This window comes from Panthera onca, chromosome F2, assembly GCF_046562875.1.
Source record: "Panthera onca isolate mPanOnc1 chromosome F2, mPanOnc1 haplotype 2, whole genome shotgun sequence".
In the NCBI taxonomy this organism is placed as follows: Eukaryota; Metazoa; Chordata; class Mammalia; order Carnivora; family Felidae; genus Panthera; species Panthera onca.
The window spans coordinates 49,274,215-49,296,298 of NC_138356.1; the positions used below are offsets into that span (position 1 = coordinate 49,274,215).

General features: G+C 41.0%; 1 protein-coding gene across 2 annotated transcripts; it reads right to left on the minus strand.

The window, feature by feature from the left end:
• Positions 1-1,202: 1,202 nt before the first annotated feature.
• On the minus strand, positions 1,203-22,032 carry SLC25A32 (solute carrier family 25 member 32). 2 transcript variants are annotated; one of them, XM_060611068.2, is made up of 7 exons: positions 21,771-22,032; positions 17,264-17,414; positions 15,446-15,531; positions 13,975-14,135; positions 12,942-13,055; positions 12,252-12,397; positions 1,203-1,337 (listed from the first exon to the last, which is right to left on the minus strand). In XM_060611068.2, exons 1-7 carry the CDS (start codon positions 21,922-21,924, stop codon positions 1,289-1,291), a joined length of 861 nt encoding a protein of 286 aa, XP_060467051.1. In that variant the 5' UTR covers positions 21,925-22,032; the 3' UTR covers positions 1,203-1,288. The 2 variants fall into 2 exon arrangements, with proteins under 2 accessions (XP_060467051.1, XP_060467050.1); XM_060611067.3 differs by lacking the exon at positions 1,203-1,337 and adding an exon at positions 8,398-11,334.
• Between the last annotated feature and the right edge of the window lie 52 nt (positions 22,033-22,084).

Below are 22,084 nucleotides of genomic sequence, written 5' to 3' on the forward strand. Positions count from 1 at the left end.
GGGCACCCGGACGGCTCAATTGGTTAACCACTCGACTTTTGATTTGGGCTCAGGTCATGATCTCATGGTTGTGAGATCGAGCCCTGAGTTGGGCTCCACACTGAGCATGGAGCCTGCTTAAGATTTTCTGCCCCTCCCTCACCTATGTGCACACACACGTGCTCTCTCTCTCTCTCTCTTAAAAACAAAAACCAAAAAAACAAAACAAACAAAAAACAATAACAAAGTCTCCTAGTTTTTGGCCTGCAAACAATGACCTAGAAATGATGACCAGTCTAGTAACACATTCCATTTCCTACTAAAAGGAACTAAGGCTGCTTGGAAAAATGGGTGATTTCAGCTCTGGGGCAGGAAGTGTGCAGTATGAGTCTGGAACATCTTGGCATAGTGGAAAACAAGGCAACTATGAAAGATAACTGAAAAGGAGCCAAGAGCCAACTTGAATTGATTCCCACTGGCAAAGATAATACAATTTAAGGATCAGTAAAGATAATAATGGCAATGGTTTGGGGCGCCTGGGTGGCTCAGTCGATTGAACGTACGACTTCCACTCAGGTCATGATCTCACGGTTCGTGAGCTCGAGCCCCGCGTTGGGGTCTGTGCGGACAACTTGGAGCCTGGAGCCCGCTTCAGATTCTGTGTCTCCCTCTCTGTCTCTGCCCCTCCCCAGCTTGCACTCTGTCTCTCCCTCTCTCAAAAATAAATAAACATTAAAAAAAGGGTTTTTTTTAAATAAAAAAAAATAATGACAATGGTTTGCAACACGTCAAATGTGTTTTAATGCAGGAGTTCATAATGAGATGAACATAAAATTCATTGGTCAACCTGGAGGATGCCAGGAAACCAACTTGTCACTGTGAAAATTGGTAAATAGGAAAAAACCAAGCATTTATTCTGCTTTCTCTATATGAACTGTATTTCTGGGTAACCAAACTGTTGATGAAGGGACATTTCCCCTTATAAAAGTGTGTGTGTGTGTTTTATAGTATTTTATAGGGTGTATTGGCATAGGTAACAAATGAAGAGTGATAGAATTAGAATATCAAATTTTCAACCCCTCATGTATTAAGAGATCTGGCAACGATCATCAATGACTGATAACATTCCAAAAAGTGAGGCACCAGACTATGTATCTCTTAATGAAAATACGTAACACCACTCAAGGAGTAGTTTTGCCAAGAAACAATCAAACTTGGATTGATTTAGTCTCCAGATATAGCCATTAGATTTTAGGAAATACAAGGGATAGAAGAACATGCTAATTGACATGACAGAATCATAGCAAATCTAGACTATGGGAAACTTGAAAGACAACCTGGTTTCTTCAACAAATAAACTGCAAGAAAAGAGAAAGAAAAAACATGTATTAAAAGAGATTTACTATCATCTCAATCCATTTAGATGTTTTTACTTTATTTGGATGCTTGAGATAGTTGAAGACATTTGAACACTAACTGGATATTTGATATCAAATAATTACATATTTTTTAGGTGTGATAAAAGTATTGTGGCTATTTTTTAACTTCTTTTTTAAAATGTTTATTCATTTTTGAGAGAAAGAGCATGAGTGGTGGAGGGGCAGAGAGGGGGTCAGAACAGAGGATCTGAAGCAGGCTCTGCACTGACAGCAGAGAACCTAATGTGGGTCTTGAACTCACGAACCTGAGCTGAGATAGGACACCCAACCGATTAAGCCACCCAGGTGCCCCTTTAAATTCTTTTTTTCTTTTATTTTATTTTAAAGTAATTTCTATGCCCAAGGTGGGGCTCGAACTCACAACGCTGAGATCAAGAGTCCCATGCTCCACTGACTGAGCCCACCAGGTGCCCCATATTGTGGTTATTTTTAAATAGTGCTTATCTTTTAAAGATAATAATACTGGAATATTTAAGGTAAAGTGATATGATGTCTGGAATTTGCTTCAGAATAATCTGGAAAGGAAAAGAGGGTGAGAAGGAATCTCGATAAAATAATGTTGAAGACAGAAGTTAACCAAGATGGGTAAAAATTTTGAGAAATGGGACTGAGATTAAGGACATTTTGGGTGGGGACAAGAACATTAGTTCAGACGTCTTTGAATTGGCAAAGGTTGTGAAGATATTTATGTCCCATGTGAATGCCTATCAAAGGATGTCCATTGCAGAGGAGGCTGTTAATACTGAGACGGACAAAATAACACACTGTCAATGTCAGCTTCTTTCCCCAGCCACTCCAGTGCTGGTTCAATGGACCCACGAACAAAGAAGCCATGGTGGCAAAGATGGAGGCTATGTTCAACAACACAGAATCTTAAAGGCTAGCCTGATGGAGTACCTGGGTGGTTTAGTCGGTTGAGCGTCTGACTCCTGATTTCGGCTCAGGTCGTGATCTCAAGGTCGTGGGATCGGACCCCTCGCCAGCCTCCATGTTGGGCTCCATGTTTCTCGAGGGGCCTGTTAAGGATTCTCTTTCCCTCTCTCTCTGCCCCTTCCCCACACTCTCATGCACTTGAGCACTCTCTCTCTCTCTCTCTTTCTTAAAAAAAAAAAAAAAAAAAAAAAAAAAAAAATGCTGGACTGGCTAGTGTTACTGCTGAGTAGAGTCTAGCATTGAGTATGTAACACTGGCACCATTCCCTGAGGGGACAAGTGAGCCACTTAGTGGACCTCTTCTACCCTGGAGGGGAGAGATTCATTCTCATGGAAATAGACATATATTCAGGATATAGATTGCTCTCTGTGCCCATGATACCATTCATGGACTCACAGAATGCCTTAACCACTCTCATGACGTTCTACCCAGCACTGCTTCGGATCCAGAAACCGCATTTTACAACAGAGAAGTGCAACAATCGGGCTCACCCCATGGAATTAACTGGCATTACCACATAGCTCATACATTAGACTATCAGGCTAGTCTAAATGAAAGGTGAAATGGCTGACTGAGGACTCATCATGGTACCAGTTGGCAGACAATATCCTAAAAGGATGGGGCTCTGTCTTACAAGTTGCAGTACATGCTTGGACCAGAAATCATTACGTGCTGTTCTCTCTCCTGTAGCCAGAATGCAAGCACTCGAAATGAGAATAGCTTCTCAAACTATTATACCTAATAACTCATTTGCAGATTTTTTGCTTCCCTTGCTGACAATGTTGAACTCTGCCGGTTTGGAGATCTTATTCTCCCTGCGGGGAATTCCAGCCGGGGACACAACAATAGTTCCACTGAATTGGAAGATGAGACTGTACTAGTTTTCTGTTGGCTGCACAACTAATGTAGTAGATTGAAACAACACAAATTTATCTGTCTCATGGTTTCTGTGGGTCAAGGGTCGAGGTACAGATTAGTTGAGTCCTCTGCTCACAGTGTCACCAGGCTGAAATGAAAGTGTTGGCTCAGTCATCTCATCTGAGGCTCAGGATCCTCTTCTCAGCTATGTGATGGTTAGCAGAATCTGATTCCCTGCAGTCGTGTTGTTAAGAAAACCTTGTTTTCTTGCTGTCAGCTGAGGACTCCTTTCATCTCCTAAAGGTCCCTCCCAGGTGCTGGATATGTGGCCCCTCCTCTTACAACATGGCTGTTTTTCTTCCAGACCAGCAAGAGAGTGCTTCAGCTTTTAAGGGTTGCCTATTAGGTAGGTTGGACCCACCCAGAATAATCTCCTTTTGGATTACAGCCAACTGATTACAGACCCTAATTACACTTATAAAATTCCTTTTGCCATATAACATAGTCATGGGAGTTTATATCCAGATATATTTACTGGTCCCAAAGATACATAAGCAGAAATAGGTTGTTTACATCAGGGGGCAGGGATCACGGAGTCCGTGTTAGAAGCCTACGTATACACAGACTGCCACCTGACCATTTTGCACTCTTTAGACCACTGAACCAACAGGTGAAAAACAGGTTAATCTATTGACTTTACTGATGGCTCCCAATTACCAAGGGAAATTGTTTGCTGCTTTGGTGGAAGCAAGGACTATGTTTGGAACGCAGGAGACTTTCCCAGGTTCTCCTCCATGCCCACGATTAATGGAAAGCTACAGGAACCAAAAAAGTCAGAGTGATTGAGGACCCAGACCTTTTGGGAAGGAGGATTTGGATCTACTTCACCAGGTAAAGAACCCAGAACTGTGAGCTCTGGCTGTGGTCAAGGAAAATGTGGAATGGGTAAAGGCAGAAGCTATAGATCTCAACTATGACCTTGTGAACAATGACAGAAACCAAGACTGTGGTAACTTTGGATATTTTCTCTTTGTTCTATGCATGTTTATTTATATGGGCTAATCCTTTTCTCCCTTTCTCCCCTTCCCATTTTTATTTTATATAAAAGTTGGTGGAGGTCAACTTTACAATGTAATCTTCAGTTAAGAAAATATTCAGTGGGACCATGACTGAATTTGAGGAGGAATTAATATATCCAGCAATGGATTCACTGACTGTTGTGCTTTGTGTTTTCTCATTTGGGGGAAGAGCAAGCACTTCACCTATCAGGATAGCTCTATCATGCTGGGCTAAAATACAGAGTTAGTTGCTTTGTTGTTGGGCAGGAATTAGATTGTGTGTAAAAGGGTGCAAATGGAAGCCAAATACTCAAAAGGGTCAATTAAGCTACTTATCCATTTATTACTTCGGAGCTCTAAATTCATTCTTCAGTACCTACTCTGTGACAATGGACTGGACTCTCTTTCTCCTTTAGAATGAGCCTATCAATGGGGCACCTGGGTGCTCAGTCAGTTGAACATCCAACCCTTGATTTCGGCTCAGGTTGTGATCCCAGGGTTGTGGGATCGAGTCCTATGTTGGGCTCTGCGCTGAGTGTGGAGCCAGGTTGGGAATCAATCTCTCTCTCTCTCTCTCTCTCTCTCTCCCTCTCCCCTGCTTGCACTCTCAAAAAAGAAAAGGAAAAAAAAAAAAGAATAACCCCGTTAAGTAGAGCATACTAGAGGAACATCGCAGAAGGAAGCTGGTCTTCCTGGTTTCAGAGTGCTGCCATTTGCATTTTCTTGCTCATGTCAGTAGGGTGTGTGTCTGTCTGGTGGTGCCTTGCTCCAGTTGCATATCCAGAATGCAGTCCTTTAACTACCTTGCAGCCCCACCCCAAGAGGCCTAATTATCTTGCTGCTGTTGAGAGGGTCACCACAGAGTCCTGGCTTCTGCTGTGGCAGCGCCCCTGACTCCCCAGTGCGCCCATCCATAAGTCTCGGCTTGCTTGCCCCTACAGAGTTGTTCCTGTAGCCTTTCCAATGTGAACAAAGTCTGCCCTGGTTTTGCACCTGCAAAAATGTCCCAACTTCCCTGGCAACCTGCTCACTAGCCTTGGCTTGCTTGTGTCCTTGGGGATCATTTCCTGTTTGTCAGGTAATTCTAAACCAGCTCAGGCCCAGGAAACCCAGCAGAGTTTCTCATCATCCAGTGCTTTGCAAGCGCACCTTCTTCAAGAAGTCTGAATGTCAGAGGGGACCCTCTTCCAAGCTTGTCCTTCCTTGGCTACTCTCTCTCGGCCTTCGGGTACTGTTTAGAGTTCCCATAATGCATTTACCTAATCTTCTCCTGGTTAAATTTGCTGTCTGTTCTGTCTCCGGGTTGGACTTAGACTTGACAGGTGTGACTTACCTGGTTGGAGTTGGGGACAAGGAAGGGAGCATGAGTGGTGCTTTCTTTCTCTCCTCTTGGGGGACAAGCTGCTCACAGAGAGCATGACTTCAGCCCCATTTCTCCTTGCTGTGTTGTACAAGGACAGGCTGTAAGAAGAGTCTTGGTTCAGTGCTGTCTGTGGCTGGATAGGTATATCTGTATGCCTCTGAGGTTTGGTTTAAGGAAGGCCTCTTTCCCACAGACACAGAAGTCTCATTCTCTAATTTCAGCCTTACTACTACTAAGGATAATATTTCATGCTCCGCTTACCTTGTATATTTATGAATTAGTTTAAAACCTGGGTGGGAAAGAGGTTAATGTGAATCACTTTAACAAAAGCATCTTGTTGCTTTTTTGACATGCCGGGTGTGAATTAGTTTTATTATTTTCTAGCCTTGAATAGAACAAGCCTAACATCACAATTAACATATAGTGAAACTCAATATAAACACAAAATCTTGTAATATCTGATGTCAGAAAATATACTGGGGACAACTTTCAAATCATCTATCTTTTGTACAGTTGGGCCTTCTACTGTAAGCAGATTTTATCTAAGTCTCCTGGTCAGTCTTCCTCTTTTATGCTTTTCAGAGTGAGTTGAATACTTTTTTTTATAAATATTAAGTAACAATGTTTTCTATTAAAGATATAAACATTTTCAAGAACCTATACAACATATGGAAGGATCACAAAGTGCTTTTTCCTAAAGGTGACATCAATTTCCATAGAAACAAGATTTCAACATCATGATAGCTGATGGGCAAATGACCTATAGACTTCAGGGACTGGATCACAGATTCTGTGTCATCGGGGAAGTTTTCAGTTGCAGTGAGTAACAGACCTTAGAGTGGCTTAAAAAATAAAGGAAATTTATTGGTTCACTCAATGGGAAACTATAGAGGTACATGTAGCTAGGGGTCGGAACGGATCTAGAATCTCCTATAACATGACTTATGACCTAGTTTCTTTTCTTTCAATTCTTATTGTCCTCTCTGGTGTTGGCTCCATTTTGGACAAACTTCCTTTCCCCAACTCATGATCTTAAATTGGCTTTGAGGAGGGCTGTGAATTACACAAATCCTAAGTTGTGAAACAGCAGAGAGAGAATCTTTGTCACTATACACAGAAAAAAAAAAAATAGCTTTTAAGAGTGACTCTGACTGGACCAGTTTAGGTAATTGTGTCAATTCCAAACATTCATTATGAACAGAGATTGCACATTCAGATTGGCTCTGCTCATCAGGGCCATCTTCTGGGGCAGGTGAGGCCAATTCCGTCTAAATCTCAAAGGTGAGAACGGAGGGAGTGGGGAGGTTCTGACAAGAAATTCCAGCTACTAGTCTCAGAAGGAAGAAAAACAGATGCCAAGCAGCCAATAAGAGGTATTCATGACAGGTACTTTCACAGTCTGTTTCTTATTCACTCATTTGAAAAGAAATTCAAGACTCAACCCAAAGTAACCCAAAACCTCACATTTTCTGCATGTTAAATAACACATTTTTACAAAAGACAAAGGTTAAATAAATCATTTCACGGTATTTTATTTCCGTAAGCAATTTTATAATCACCAAAGAGGCCTTGCTATTGAAGGGGTAATCATACTCTACCTGGAGGATTTTACATTCGGTGACGTGTCCACATTCAAAAGACAAACCTTGCTCTGGTGCCTCATGAACTCGAACATATTTTTTAGTCGGTACCCTTTTTCTACTATGGTGTTTAAAAAACATGACTTTCTAAAATTGCCATATTACAAAAGCACATAAGGAAACATAATATAACCTTTTCACAAGGCATGGCACCCAACACAATCTTGGGTTCACATTCTACCATATGTTCGTTCTCTGATGCAGAGCTCCGACAAGCTTTCTTTTGGTCCGTATCTTAATCTTCAAGCATTCTTACAATCATGTTCTGGTTTTCCCTTGGCCAACCTCCCCCACCCCCCCACCTGCACCCCTTCCTAGACTCCCAGCACTTTCTTTCAAGCTAAAGTTCTCTACCTTTCCTTTATCTGCTGAAATCCAAGAGCGAGCCTAGAGTGAAATGGATACTTGCAATCTGCCCCACCCGGATTAGCTGCTTGCAATCTGTCTTCAGCCTCTACAATTTGAATCTGCTGAAAGTTATCAGTGACACTCATCTTCAACCCACTAGAATATTTACACCGTTGATAACCCCTTCCCTCAGAGTTTGCTCCTCTTATCTGATTGGTCTTCTGTCACCCCTAAGATGTAGCCGGGTCTCTCTGTTCTGAGACTCACTTCTCTTTTATCCATCACATAAAACCCAAACACATTTAGCGAGACTCTGAAAGTTCTCATGTTCTGGTCCCAATCTTTCAGCTGTCTCTTCCATTTCTTCCTTTTATTACCACATTGACAACACACTGCTCAAGACAGGTCACCTATGCTTTCTTTTTTCCCCCGTGGTTCCCTTTGAAATCTCTACCTTCAAGGCCAAGCTTCAAGTTTTCCCTTCCATGAAGCCTGTTCTAGTCTCCCCCCCCCCACCACCCCCAAGCTATAAACTACCTCCAACTCCCATCAACCAGGTCCACGCTACCCAACAGGTCTTGACTAGGTATTTGTGAAAGCTTCCTAACTAGTTAGTAACCCTGTTTCTTGTCTGTCTCCTAATAGTTTCTTTAAAAAAAATTTTTTTTAATGTTTATTTTTGAGAGAGAGAGAGAGCGCGTGCGCACCAGCGGGGGAGGGGCAGAGAGAGAGAGAGAGAGAGAGAGAGAGAGAGAGAGCGTGCACCAGCGGGGGAGGGGGAGGGAGAGGGGGAGAGAGAGAGAGAGAGAGAGAGAGAGAGAGAGAGAGAATCTGAAGCAGGATCTGAGCTGTCAGCACAGAGCCTGACGCGGGGCTCGAACCCATGAGCTGTGAGATGATGACCTGAGCTGAAGTCGGATGCTCAACCGACTGAGCCACCCAGGCGCCCCTCCTAATTGTTTCTTCATACAATCACTAGAATGATCTCCCCCACAATCTAAACCCCTGACCATGGGCTAGAAGATCTGGCCCATGCTAATGTTTTTTGGCCCAGGGACACTGCTAAACACTTTACATGGATTAATCCATTTAATCTGATCAATAATCCTATGAGCTACATACTTTTAATAGCCTCATTTGTAGATGCTGTTGACCCACCAAATTCCTTTTACAGGGTTGGTGCACCCATATCCCAGCTGTTAACAGCTGTCTCCTCCCCTTCACCTTATTTTGGAGGATTGCTCTTCGACTGAGGAAAGGGACCTAACCTTCCCTCTTCTGCCTGATGTAAGAACATAATAGCCCAGGCTCTCACCTCAGGGCAGGACAACCTCTGTGGTCCAACACATAGTGCATTGTCCCATAGGGTCAGGGTGATGATAAACTTCTTCCTCATCTTCTAGAGTCTCCTAAGAGCACTCCCTCAATAAATCACTAGCCCAAGCATCCTCATATCCTCCTTATCTACAAAGAACAAATCAAATCACCATTTTACATATGAGAAAACTTGAGACAGAGAGGTGAACTATTGGCCTGAGGCCAAACAGCAAAGGGGAAAGCTGAAATTTGAAGCCAATCCTGCATTTCTTTTCCACCACACAGTATGGGCCACCCTAACCTCACTCCTTCCCTCTAGCCAAATTAATTCCTGCCTCAGGGCCTCTGTATTTCCTATTTTCTCTGCCTAGAAGACTGTGTTTCCTCTATCCCATAGTGGTTTGCTTTCCTCACTTCTTTCAAAATGTTTCAAACACTACCCCTTCAAAAGAGATCTTTCCTTACTCTAACCATCCTAAGATAGCAACACTATTCCCAACTGTTTTAGTTCTATTTATAGCATTTAATATCTGAAACTGTACTATGCATATATTTGTTTTCTGTCACTCACACTAAAATGAAAATTCCTTGAGGGCAGGAATGTTGTCTGGGTTATTCCCTGCTGTATCTTCAGTGCTTGGTAACATACCTGGCACAGAGCAAGAACTCAGTTACGATTTGTTGTTGAATGAGTTCTCTTTTCTCAGAACCCTTAGAGGGCCTTGTAGAAATCTTCTTGCCCGTTCATCTAGGGTTGGAGTTATTTCACACTTATTTATTTATTCTGCAAACTTATATGCTCTTAGAAGACAGAAATTATGTTTTATTAATTTGGGGGTACACAAGAAGCATTCAAATAATGGCACTACCTCTAAAATTCCAAACAGCAACTGCAGCCAGTATTTTGTATAGGGACTAACGTCAGGGATTCAGATGAATTATAGTAGTAAACCCAGAAGGATGAAAAAATACATCACATTTAATTTATAAAGTATTTCTGTGCATGTTACAAGAGATTATAGTAAATACAATTACTTACTGTTCCACATTTTTAGAACAATGCCATTTTCAAAATATAAAAAATAGACCTATCTTCGAAGAACCATTTAAATATGGCTTTGAAAACCACAATGTTTTATTTACAACTAGATGGAAGTGCAACAGCATTCATAGAAGTTTATGATAAATAAAAATATTATTCTGGCATCCTTTGGGGACAGGCTTTTATAGATATTTATAATGACTCATAAAAGTTAAATCAATAACGGCCATTAGTGTAACCTGTATTTAAACCTGAATATGAGCAACTAACCTAGACTAATCGTTTATTTGGGATCTGGACCCATACATCTCATAGTTGAAATAAGAAGTTAAAGTTTCCCATTTCCACACAGTTTCTCAACATACAGATCCCAATCATTCCAGTATGTGTGTGAGGTGATCTATTAGTGATTAATAGCCAATTAGTGACTTACAGCCAAATATTCTAAATAAGGGCAGACACAGCTGCATCTGAGTTCAGATTTTGTTAAGTTTAAGAAACAGCAAGTACCATTGTCAAAAAATATAATAACTGGATCCACAATTACATTTTAAGTTATGGAAGAGCCCCCAGGGAAAAAATTAATGACAGAATGACAACAAATATATTTCTCAAATGAATAGAAGTATATACGTCTCAAATTTCCCTAGTTAGCACATTCCAACTGAATTTAAACTAACGCACATTTACGGTGTTGTTGTTTTTTTTTCCCCTCACCAAAATTTCCCAATTCAAAAATGGTCTGGATTTAAGCAACAATTTTTCCAGCAAATCCTTCAAGTTTAATTTACTCTTGAAACAACGACAATTCTTTTCAGAAGCCATTTTCTTGCTATTGCACACAGACTGATTTTAAAGCCGATCCAGGCAAATGAGTTCACAAAAAGAAGCACATTCATCTAATCCATTTAGCAAATGCTGTGATCAGCTTCTACTTGAACACTAAAATAGAGAAATTTGTGAAATTCTCCACTTGACGTCAGTTTTACTGTCATGTGGATGGGAGCCATTTCTGGCAGAGGTAGCCAAGTCCCACACATATGGGGAAGGCAAAGAGCAAAACAACATTGCAAAGTCTTAGCAGTTCTTTGACTTCTAAGGATTATACACCAATTTCCATTATGAACCATGTTGCTGTGCAGCATTCTTCTGAGGTTTATACCTCAAACACAAAGGAGCAACTGCCGCGTTAAGCAGACGAATTGAGATGATCTTCTAGCTTACTTTTTTTTCCTCTCTGAGGTCAAGTAGAAAATGTGAGACATTTTCATATACCACAAAAGTAATACAGCAGGCTGGGGTCACTCTAATCAAATTGGGGGCAATTCCTTTGTAAAATCCACCGATGCCTTCTTTCCTTTAAAAGGAAACATAGATAAATGCTTAATTTCCTACATAGCTGGCCTGAAGACACAAACGCTTAATTGACATATGGCATGGAACCAGCAGTCAAACCTCCTTGTGACTGTAGTCCATGTTTTCAACATCCTGAAGCAAGGTAGTTTATGAGCCATTTTACATTCCTTCCGTGGACTGACTCGGGAAGAGAGGGTAGGGACACTTCAAAACTGAGTAGTGCTTTAATGATAATCTTTCAAATGTCTCTAAATGTATAAACATGCAAGAGTATTAACTGATCTAATATAGGCATTAACAATCTTACAGCTTAGATAAATGGCAGACAACACTAAATATAGCACCCATAAAATAAAACTTTATTTCCTTAATGCCTAGAGTAGGAACTTGTCACTTGGGTTCTCGATAAATATTCAGTGAACTAAATTTAAACATTCTAAATATTCTGCTCTGGCCTTTTAAAGAGAAACATGGGGATATCTACCTTATAAACGTTTATCTACATGCTGAAGAACAAGAACCTCCTTAATACACAGAGACAAGTATTTGCAAGTTATTGTGCAAGTAGCAGCTTAACTGCATTCAACTACGTTTTTTTATGACTTCCTATATTCATTCAATGCCATTCAAGTATTTTATAACCACTAAATTTTATTAATTTGTCGTACAGATCTCATTTGGTTCTTATAGCAACCCCGTCAGCCTAGATATTCTAAATTTACAAACGAAGAAATCAAGCCTCAGAGAGATTAAGTCTGTCTTTTTTTATGTAGTAAATGGGAAATGGAAAAGCAGGGGCCACCAGCCGTGTTTTCACCACAGCACGCTGGCCTTTACTATAAAACTAATGGCAACAAGACATTCTGAGATATGCAAGGTACCTCCTAAGAGCCATTCTGATATACCGCATGCTCTCACCTCCATGTCTTTGTGATTACATCCAACACGCCCTTGTAAAACATGTGTTGATCCTGAAGACGAGCTCTCACAACTTGATATGGGTATGTTGCCGCTACGGCAAATATTTTCGATAGTGCTGCAACAGATATATATTCTACTGTGCTCTAAAATGACAACACAAAACATTTGTTTTTCCTTAAAACAGGATTTCTTTAAAAATACAGAAATAAAAATTACATAGGAAAACATGTAAATGGATCTTTAAGTGAAAAATATGGTTTCCCCCCTTAACACAAGCTCTGTGCAAATAAGGGGTTTTATTATTAATATTTGTGTGTCATTTGCCTATAAAATATTTAACTATAAATTAAATTAGTGGTAGTCATCATCATAGCAACATTACCAAAGTAAACGTGATAAAATTGCATCTATTAAATGCCCACAAAAGTAAATGATATCTTTTTTTTTTTACATTTTTTTCTAACGTTTTTCATTTTGAGAGAGAGAGCGTTAGCGGGGGAAGGGCAGAGAGAGAGGGAGACACAGAATCCAAAGCAGGTTCCGGGCTCTGAGCTGTCAGCACAGAGCCTGACGTGGGGCTCGAACTCACAAACCATGAGATCACGATCTGAGCTGAAGTCAGATGATTAACCGACTGAGCCACCCAGACGCCCCAATGATATCCTTTTTTTTAAAGAACCATCTTACCAACTGGGCTTCTGGTAATCTATTGATATGCTGGTTGTATTTCAACTTCAACAATTCATATGCCATAAATTGAAGGGCACCATGTGATGTTCCAAACAGCCCAGGAATAAATCCCTAAAGGGAATGATGAAGGAGTATGAGGCAAGCTGAGGGCAAAGTACAAGTTAGTACCCGCCCCACCCCCCATCCCCCGTTTCAGGTGGGACATGTGTGATATTCCTTGGACACTCCAGGCTTCCCAAAAACAAGAAAGGACAAACAACAAATGGTTAAACTGGTAAGAATCTCCACCAGTTTACCAGAAAAAGGCAATCGCATCAAAAGCCTAAAGTCCAAGAACTCCCTACTGTCTTAATGTTAATGCCTTGCTGGAGGGAAATATAACCTTAGCTAGACAAGTCTTCAACATGTGAAAGTCTCTTTGGAAACTCCCTCTTGACTTTATCTCCCTGAACTCCATAAAATGGTCACCCCCCACAACCCCAATGCAGCTCTTCCTGCCCATGGGTCCTGTCCCCACACTTTAATAAAATCACCTTTTTGCACCAAAGACTTCTTGAAGAATTCTTTCTTGGCCATCAGCTCCGGACCCCATGAACCTCCCCATCATCCCAAGACTTCATCAGGGAACAATAAACACACACACACACACACACACACACACACACACACACACACAACAACAACAACAACTAAGCACCAAGCAAGTTCCCAAGGGACCACAGTTTCTAAGGAGGGTAGTAAGGAATGAGTGACTGTGATGTGTGACTTAGTGAATGGTTACTGTCCAAATTTTAGACAGGCCTTCTCGCACCCACCAGGGTCATGATGACATACCTTACGGTAAGGAGGATAAACAGATGAAAGTACAATTTCCATATTATATAAACCAGAATTTCAGTTTTCATTCAATTGCTTCTTGCCTGAGTCTGGTCTCTTTTCGGGACTGACTACAGGTTTTTCAGAACTCAGACAATAGAGCCAAGGGAAGTTACAGTGTTCGGTTATCCAAAATATATTGATAAGTCATTACCTTATACAATCCTCGCACACCTTCATACTTATATATTTTCAGAAGTGTATCAAACATTCCTTTATACTGTCGTTGTGAGGAGTTAACAACACCATTGTACTGTAACATAAGGCGAGTTTTTGTTACCCATAATGGGTTTGTAATGCAGAGGGTCATGGCTCCTAAAACCAAATTTAAATAAGATTACTCAGCATACAGGTAATTTGCCACTTGTGACAATCCAGATTAATGACAGTCCAGTAATATAAACAATGGGGTTGCCCAGGGGCTGTACCTACAACAGTGAGAGCAAGTCTCTGAGGCACAGTCTTAGGGTTAAAGCGTAGCCATAGTTTTGGTGGTCAGAAAAAGTTCCTCAGTTAGTGGGAAGTAGATTAAAAGGGAGCTGGAAATGTGAAATGCTTTCCTTTTGAGGTGTTGAGGACAGCAGAGACATCCTGGCTCTTAACCAATACAGCCTGGAGTAGAGAAACAATGAAAGTCCTGGGAAGCAGACTCTGACAGGAGATATAAACATTTAGGAGAAGGATATGGTATGACCCAGATGGGCTGATGATCAGGGGAAAAGGACCAGGAATCCAACACCTCAATAATCTCTGCATGTGCACGCATATCCACCCCGACTTTCCCACAGCCCTCCTCAAATCCATTCAAAGTAGCTACGCATCTCAAAAATTAGAGAACTTATAAAATAAATTTTACATTCTTTACAGAAAGTGACAATTTTGTATATGTTAAGTTTTCCATTTGCTGAGTTTCCTCAATAGTCCGTTATTCCTCAAACATTTATTAAGTCCCATGGTAATTCAGGTCTGTGCTAGCAGCTAGGTATTCAAAATGAGATTTTTTTCGGAGAGCTATCAGTAAATAAGGTGTCAAAGTATGAGTTATAAAGACATGAGTCCTACTTTGCTTCACTCTTTGAAATATTACACATCCATGAGGCAGTTAAACAAGGGTACTAAACTGTCTAATTTAAAAACTGAAATTATACTTTAATTGAAGAAAATATACCAAATTATCTTAAACTATCAGGAAGTTGTAACTTTTCTAAATTTTACTTCCTTTGTGATAACTAAAATTCTTGCAATCTGTCCAGAGTAACCAATAAGAACAGTTGCTTTCTAAGATATTCCATGTGATAACTGATTAGATAGATAAGCATAATTAAACTCTACCGTTCAAAGGGGGGAAAAGGCAAATAAAACAAAAACCCAAAGTGAAAATCAAGTTAGAAGTTAATGTTTTAGGGGCACCTGGGTGGCTCAGTTGGTTAAGAGTCTGACTTTGGCTCAGGTCATGATCTTGCAGTTTGTGGGTGTGAGCCCTACATCGGGCTCTGTACTGACAGCTCGGAGAGTGGAGCCTGCTTCGGATTCTGTGTCTCCCTCTCTCTCTGCCTGTCCTCTGCATGCACTCTCTCTCTCAAAAATAAAAAAGTTGATGTTTTATATTTCACACACTGCCTTACCAGCTTCAGCAGCCGAGACGAGGTATTCTGTTGCCTCTAAACGATCAGCTCTTCCTTCTGTCTTGTATGATTTGATGGCATTGTAACTAAAAGAATTAAACATGAGCAGATTGATAAATATTTGAATAGGTATCACAAAGCAGTAAAGTCTGTTTGAAAATGTGTGTAATTTAACAGCAGTACCCCAAAAGTAAACGTCCATGCCCAAGGCAAGCACAGTTTCAAGAGTGGATTTGCTGGAAATGGTTTACCGTAAGAGTTTGCCACCCCTTCCTGCAAATGTATATGGGTAGCACTACACATGCAAAATATTTTCATCACGTACTCATCACTTAAGAAAAACAATAGGAAAACTGGGAGGGGGAAGGCTGTAGCAGTGGTGAGGCAATTGGGCACACAAGACAAAACGATATGTTCAGGGACTATGGAGCAGACTACAAGGACCATAAGCAGCACACAAGTAATCATAATAAAGACAATACAGACGGTGTCATAAGAGATTGAGAAACTACGGCTGAGATCACAGAAGGCTTGTGTAGGAGGTGGCACTGGCCGGGCATGGAGACGGGTAGTTTCAACAGGGAAACAGATGAACATGAGCAAAGGCTGTAATAAGGGTGGAGGGAGAAGATGGAAAATTGAATCACACTTGAGTGGCACACTGACATTTGGGCTTTACTTGGCAGAAAATCGAGAGGCCACCCAATGTTTCTCAGCAGAGAAGTCGAATCAGCCTATTCTCTCTAGCTCCAATTTCCATTTTCCTCTGGGAAGAAGACTTCAGCTACAAAAAGCCTTCCAAACTCTACCAATACCATTCTAACATGAAACAAGCATACTTTTATAAGAAATTCTCATTACACACACCTTGCGTTCATAGGGCTTGTCCTTAGAAACTCTCTTTGGAGAGACTACACAACTCCAAATTCATAAAAGAAGAAATTTTAGATGTATAGTTTCACATCTAGGTTTGTCTTAGAACTGCAGAAAAATACATTTTTTAACCATACGAAGGTTAAATGTTACTTTGCATTCACTTAAAAATATCTTCAGGTTGTGGTTTGCATACTGCCATAAAATTATTGGAGGGCAAGTCAAATATGTAACACAAAAGAGAAAAAGGCCGATAGGCCAGGTATTGATGTTCTCTTAAAAATGCCATGTATTAAAACAAAGAAAAGCCTCTCCATTCCTGGATTCAGTTTCAGATTATTAGAGGCATCTGTGGAATGCCCACACTCGGGCACACTCACTAAGCTCAATGTACCTGTCACAGGTGCTTTCAGTGGCTTCTGCAATGGACATGAGGACGGTGAGGAGACCTGACAGGTGAGGGAGGAAGGAAATGATGAAGGAGGGAAGGTGACGGTGCAGGTCAAGTTAAGAGGCAAGATGGGATGTGCCTCAAACTCTTTTAGCCAGGCACTGGCTTTTTACTTTCTGTTCCCAAGAGAGAGCTCCCTTGGTATGTGTTCTTATGGGGACCCCGAGGCCTGTCCTCCTCGGCTTTCTTGCTTCATCAGGAATCCGAAGTATTTTGGTAAGCCACCTTCCTGAACTCAACTCACAGAAGTGGCTTCTGTAGGTAAGAGCATTTCTCCATCTCACCCTTTCACCTTCTTCCTATTAAGAACTTTCTTCCAGACCAAATGCCTCTGATAACAGCTGACAGAGAATGAAATAGACACTGTGCTCTTTCTGACCCTTCCCATTCAAAGAAACTGATTAAAGGACTCATCTTGCTTCATCAACTGAAATGTAAAATCACTAAAAACCAAGTTTCTTTTTAATACTGTAAAATCTCCCAGATCTACTCACAAGAAAAAGTAGAGTCCCCAGGATAAACCTGCACCCCACACATTTGGGGTTACTCCTTGGTAAAGTCCCCGTAGTCCATCAAGTTTCCAAATGGTAGTCAAGCAATGCACAATTCCTTTATATTTTGGTCTCAGTTCCAATCCATCACTCACTGCAGTAAAGGCACAAAATTAGGTGAGAGGAAGGTTCTAGCCCCGAATCACATACAAACATAGACATCACACAGCCATATGAAGGAGGTAAATTCAGAAGAAAACTCTTTTTAACGTTTATTTATTTATTTAGAGAGAGGGGGCAGGAGAGAATCCCAAGCAGGCTCTGCGTTCTCAGCGCAGAGCCCCATGAGGGGCTCGACCTCCCGAACTGTGAGATCATGACCTAGGACAAAATCAAGAGTCAAATTCAAGACGCATAACCAACTGAGCCACCCAGGCACCCCTGGACTGAACTTCTCTACTGACAGTCACGGCTCCTCTCAAGGTGGCCCTCTCTCGATGACTTTCTCCCTTTGACCTTTGGCCCTTCAGGTGGCAAGAGCCCAAGCTCTTTCTAGCTCCAGAATATTGCAGTATTCCCAGTGGTTCTGCTATAATCTCATATCTTTGTAAATAGTCTTTTCAAGCACCCCCCATGCCCCAGAATTATCTTATTTTGATTGTGCCTTCTGTTTCCTACACGGAAACGGAATGAAAGAGAATGTCAAATTTATAATCTAGATGATATTTTTATAAAACTGATATTTTACTATACATAGTTTTGCATACTTTTTTCTTCACTCAAGAGTATATTGTGAGAGTTCCTGTTATTAAATAGGCCTCCAAAAGATTTTTAAAAATGATATGATGGTTTTCCCTCTCATAGATACCCTATCATTTGGTTAATCATTCTCCTAGTTGACCTGAAAGTTGTTCTCACTTTTTTACTATTAAGAGGTCTCTAGTGAATATGCTGTATAACATTTCATACAAATTGCTATATCCTTAGAATTAACTATTAGAATGGGCACTAATACGGGTCAAAGGTTATACATACATACTGAAACTGCCCTCTAGAAAGCTTATACAAATAACAGTCCTCTAGCCATGTAAAAGTATGCCCAGTTCACCGTCCCCTTTGCTGCTACTTCATTGTGCATAATGGAGTCTGGCTGAGAATCACTGTTTACCATTACCAGGGAAAGGGAGAAAAGCCAATTTCTTTCATCATTAACCTGATAATGTTACACCATGAAATGAGATTAAAGTACATGAGGCTTTGTCAGGAGACCTGGGTTTGAGATCTAACTTCCCTAATTAGCTACACGATTTTAATCTTTCTGAGTTATAGCATCCTCATTAAAAAAAAAAAAAAAAAATGGGGATAAATATCCCCTAACTCACAGGTTGTTGGGAAGTTTATACAAATTTAAAAGCAAGTAACAGAGGGACTAGCTCTCAGGAAATGTTTGGCTGTGTATTTCATAATCTTTCTGATGCTTCCCTTGAATTTCACTTCTTTTAGTCTTCTGATAATTTTTTTCCTAAGTACCTTTACATTTCCTTTAAATAATAAAGTCACAACATAATCTCTCTCTTGAGGTAAAAAACAAAACCATAAAAAAACCATCTTTGCCTTTTCATAGGTATGAACCACTGATTTCTTCATTATTTTGACAAGTCACTTAATTTGTAAGACTTTTTAGTCTCAGTAATAGGCAACACTATTCTGTACCTTATACTTACCCCGATACTATAATCTTATCTACCCTAGTTAGGGACAAATCTTTAAACATGAAAAACATTCATTTGTACGCATATTATTTTATTTAAAAAAAACTATTTATTGACTCCTTATATTGCCAGGCAAAGGGGCAATATAAACTTAAGTAGGACACAAATCCTGACCGTGAGGTCAGATATAGTCTTCAAGACAAAACAGAGCAGCAACAACACGGCAAAGTTATGAGCACTATGGTAAATGAAGTGCTACAGGATTACAGAAGAAACACAAATAAATGTTCTGTACAGAAGGAACTGGGGACATGCAGTCGAGTGACGGGGAAAATGAGAGAGAAGACGTTAGCATAGAGCCTTGAAGATTGATGAGAAACTTGTCTTTGGGGAAAGGAGAGAAAGGTTTATCTCTAGACAAGCTCAAGAGCTGGTGTAAATCCAAGGAAGCACCGCAGTGCCTGGCACTGTTCGGGAGAACATTAGGGACTTGGTATAGCTACAGTATACAGGGATGGTAGGAAATTTGGCTGGAAATAGGGCAAGAACCTGTTACAGTCTGAACTGTGTCCCTCCCAATCCACTGAAATCTGATTTGGGTCTCCACCCCACTACTGCAAGTGCCCCAAAGACCCCAAAGAGCACTTTGGGAGTCCTCTCTTTCTCACCAACCATTTAGTAGCACCTACGACTGTCTACCTCCTAAACATACTTTTGTTGGCTACTTTTACACCACACTCTCCTGATTTTCCTCTCTTTTTTCTCGGGCCACCAAATTTCCTTTGAAGCCCCCTTCCACTGCAACACTTAATGCTGTGACCCTGAGTCAGTTACTTGATTCCTCTGTGGCTGAGTTAGCTCATCCACAAAATGGGAGAAATAACAGAACCTAACTCTAAAAATTACAATGGGTTAATAAATATAAAGCCATTAAAATCATGCCTAGCAAACATTCAGGAAGTATTAGTTTAAGCCACTGGGTCTTGCAATACTATACATACATAGGCAAATCAACTATTTTGATTCATCTTCCTAAATTTTCCTTTTCTATCACCACTTCACACTTTATTATGACAAAGTCCTTTGACTCCTAGATCTTTAATTTTGTCTTCCCATCTAATCTCGATTATCTTACCTGCCAATCTTGGCCACACTGGTCTCCTAAGACTTTCCCCGAAATGGGAAGGTTACCGATCTTTTCAGACACCATGAATCCCCTTTCTTCATGCACAATCTTCTTCATAGCACAATCTTAAACTCACCAAGCCAACACTATTCCTCCATGATCATTTCAACTGTCACCTCTTCTCCTAGACAAAACCCTAGAGACACCGAGTCATACAAGCCTACAGCCATGTCCAAAATTCTTCTCTTCATGTTCAAGCCACTGTCTACTTGGAATTCTTAGAGGTAGAATGGTGAATGGTTAAGAGTCAAAGGGTTCCAGAATTAGACTGGCTGGGCTCAAATCCCACAGCTACGATTATAAACTTGTGACTTCAGCAAGTTAGTCAACTTCTATTATTTTCATTTGTATAACAGGGATAATAAATTCACAGGGTTGTTCAGAGTAGTAAATCAGAGAATTTACTAAAAACTTTAAGTTCATTGCCTTGCTCTTAGTAAATGCTCAATGAATGTTACTTGTTATAATTTTTATTTGTGCACACTTCACAAACTCCACGGAAGTTACATGCCTTTCTGGGTTTTCTTCTAGGGAGTATACTCCATAATTTTCACTGACTGTCCTTCATAGAATGGCTTGTCTTCTTTCCAACTATCAAATTATCAGTCTTTCTACGTGGAACTTCAAGATCTAATGGGACCCATACAGATGGTCATCAGCAATCTATAATTTTCTTGATAGTCTACTCGTATTTGGATTTATTCCATTTTGCTCTTGATTTCATGTTGTCTAGAATTATCTTTTATGTGACTAAGACTCAAGCCTATAATTTACACTGTAAGTTCCCTGAGGACAAGAACTTTAAGTACTTTGTATTCCATACAGCGGTCGACAAATATTGAGAACAATACGTATTATTGTTCTGACTCTTGAAGATGGACCACTTCTGCAGACCTAATTCTCAAGGCAGAACTTGTGGTAGTAAGAAAACCAAACGTCAGAAAACAGTTTCCCAGTAGTTATCAAGACCTTCTCTGAAACTATCTCCTCCAGAATTTACTGTTGAGTTTAACTTCTAAAGTACTTTGCAAAAACTCAGATTCACTTAACTCAATGCACTTAATTCAAGAAACGTAAATTTAAAACACAGTATTTGGATTCGAGCTAACTATTCCTTCATAGGATCTTGTACCACACTATAAAACACCAAAAACCTTCAAGAGAATCCTATCCCGTATGCTGAAGATTACGCCCTACTCTAAGCAACGGTTCCGCAACTGCCAAACACGTGGCTACCTTAAGATTTCAAAGTACCTCCAAGGGTGAATGATTTGCACGTGTGAGGGCTAAGCCCTAAAACGTGACAATCTTTTTCTTATTTTACAAATCAGGCGTTGAGTCCCGCATCGTACCCAATATGAACTTGTCTCAGGCTTTTCTACCCCTGCTCTCCATCCCTTAGATTCGGGGAGCGGGACGACGGCGGCCCGATCCCTTTCCCACGCTCCCCTTCCTCAAACCTAGTTCCAGGTGAGCCAGAACAGCATTTTCTTTAACGCTCGCTTGGTAGTATGAAGGAGGCAGGGGGGAGCAAGGCTTCCTTTTGCGCTTTTATCACCCAGTTCGGGATACCAGCAAGGATAAGGAGCCCGGGGTCTGAGTGGCCTCTTACCGGCGAAGCGGATCTTCACGAGGTCGAGCGGGTGCAGCGCGAGGTTGGACAGAACCCCGCCGCTCACGCCCGCTACCAGATTCTCGTACCGGACGTGGCGGAATATCGTGCTCCCCACCGACGACCCTGATCCCGACTGGCCCTGACCCGTCATAGTCCCAGGGCTCGCTGATACCACGCCCAGGGCCGCGGAGGTGGGCCGGGATGCAGTGACCGCCACCTTGGCGACGGTCACCCCTTAGGAGCAGAAACCTCAGGGGGAGGCCAGCCCACTTCCGGGACGGGCGCAAGTACGTGGTAACTAAGCGGAGAGA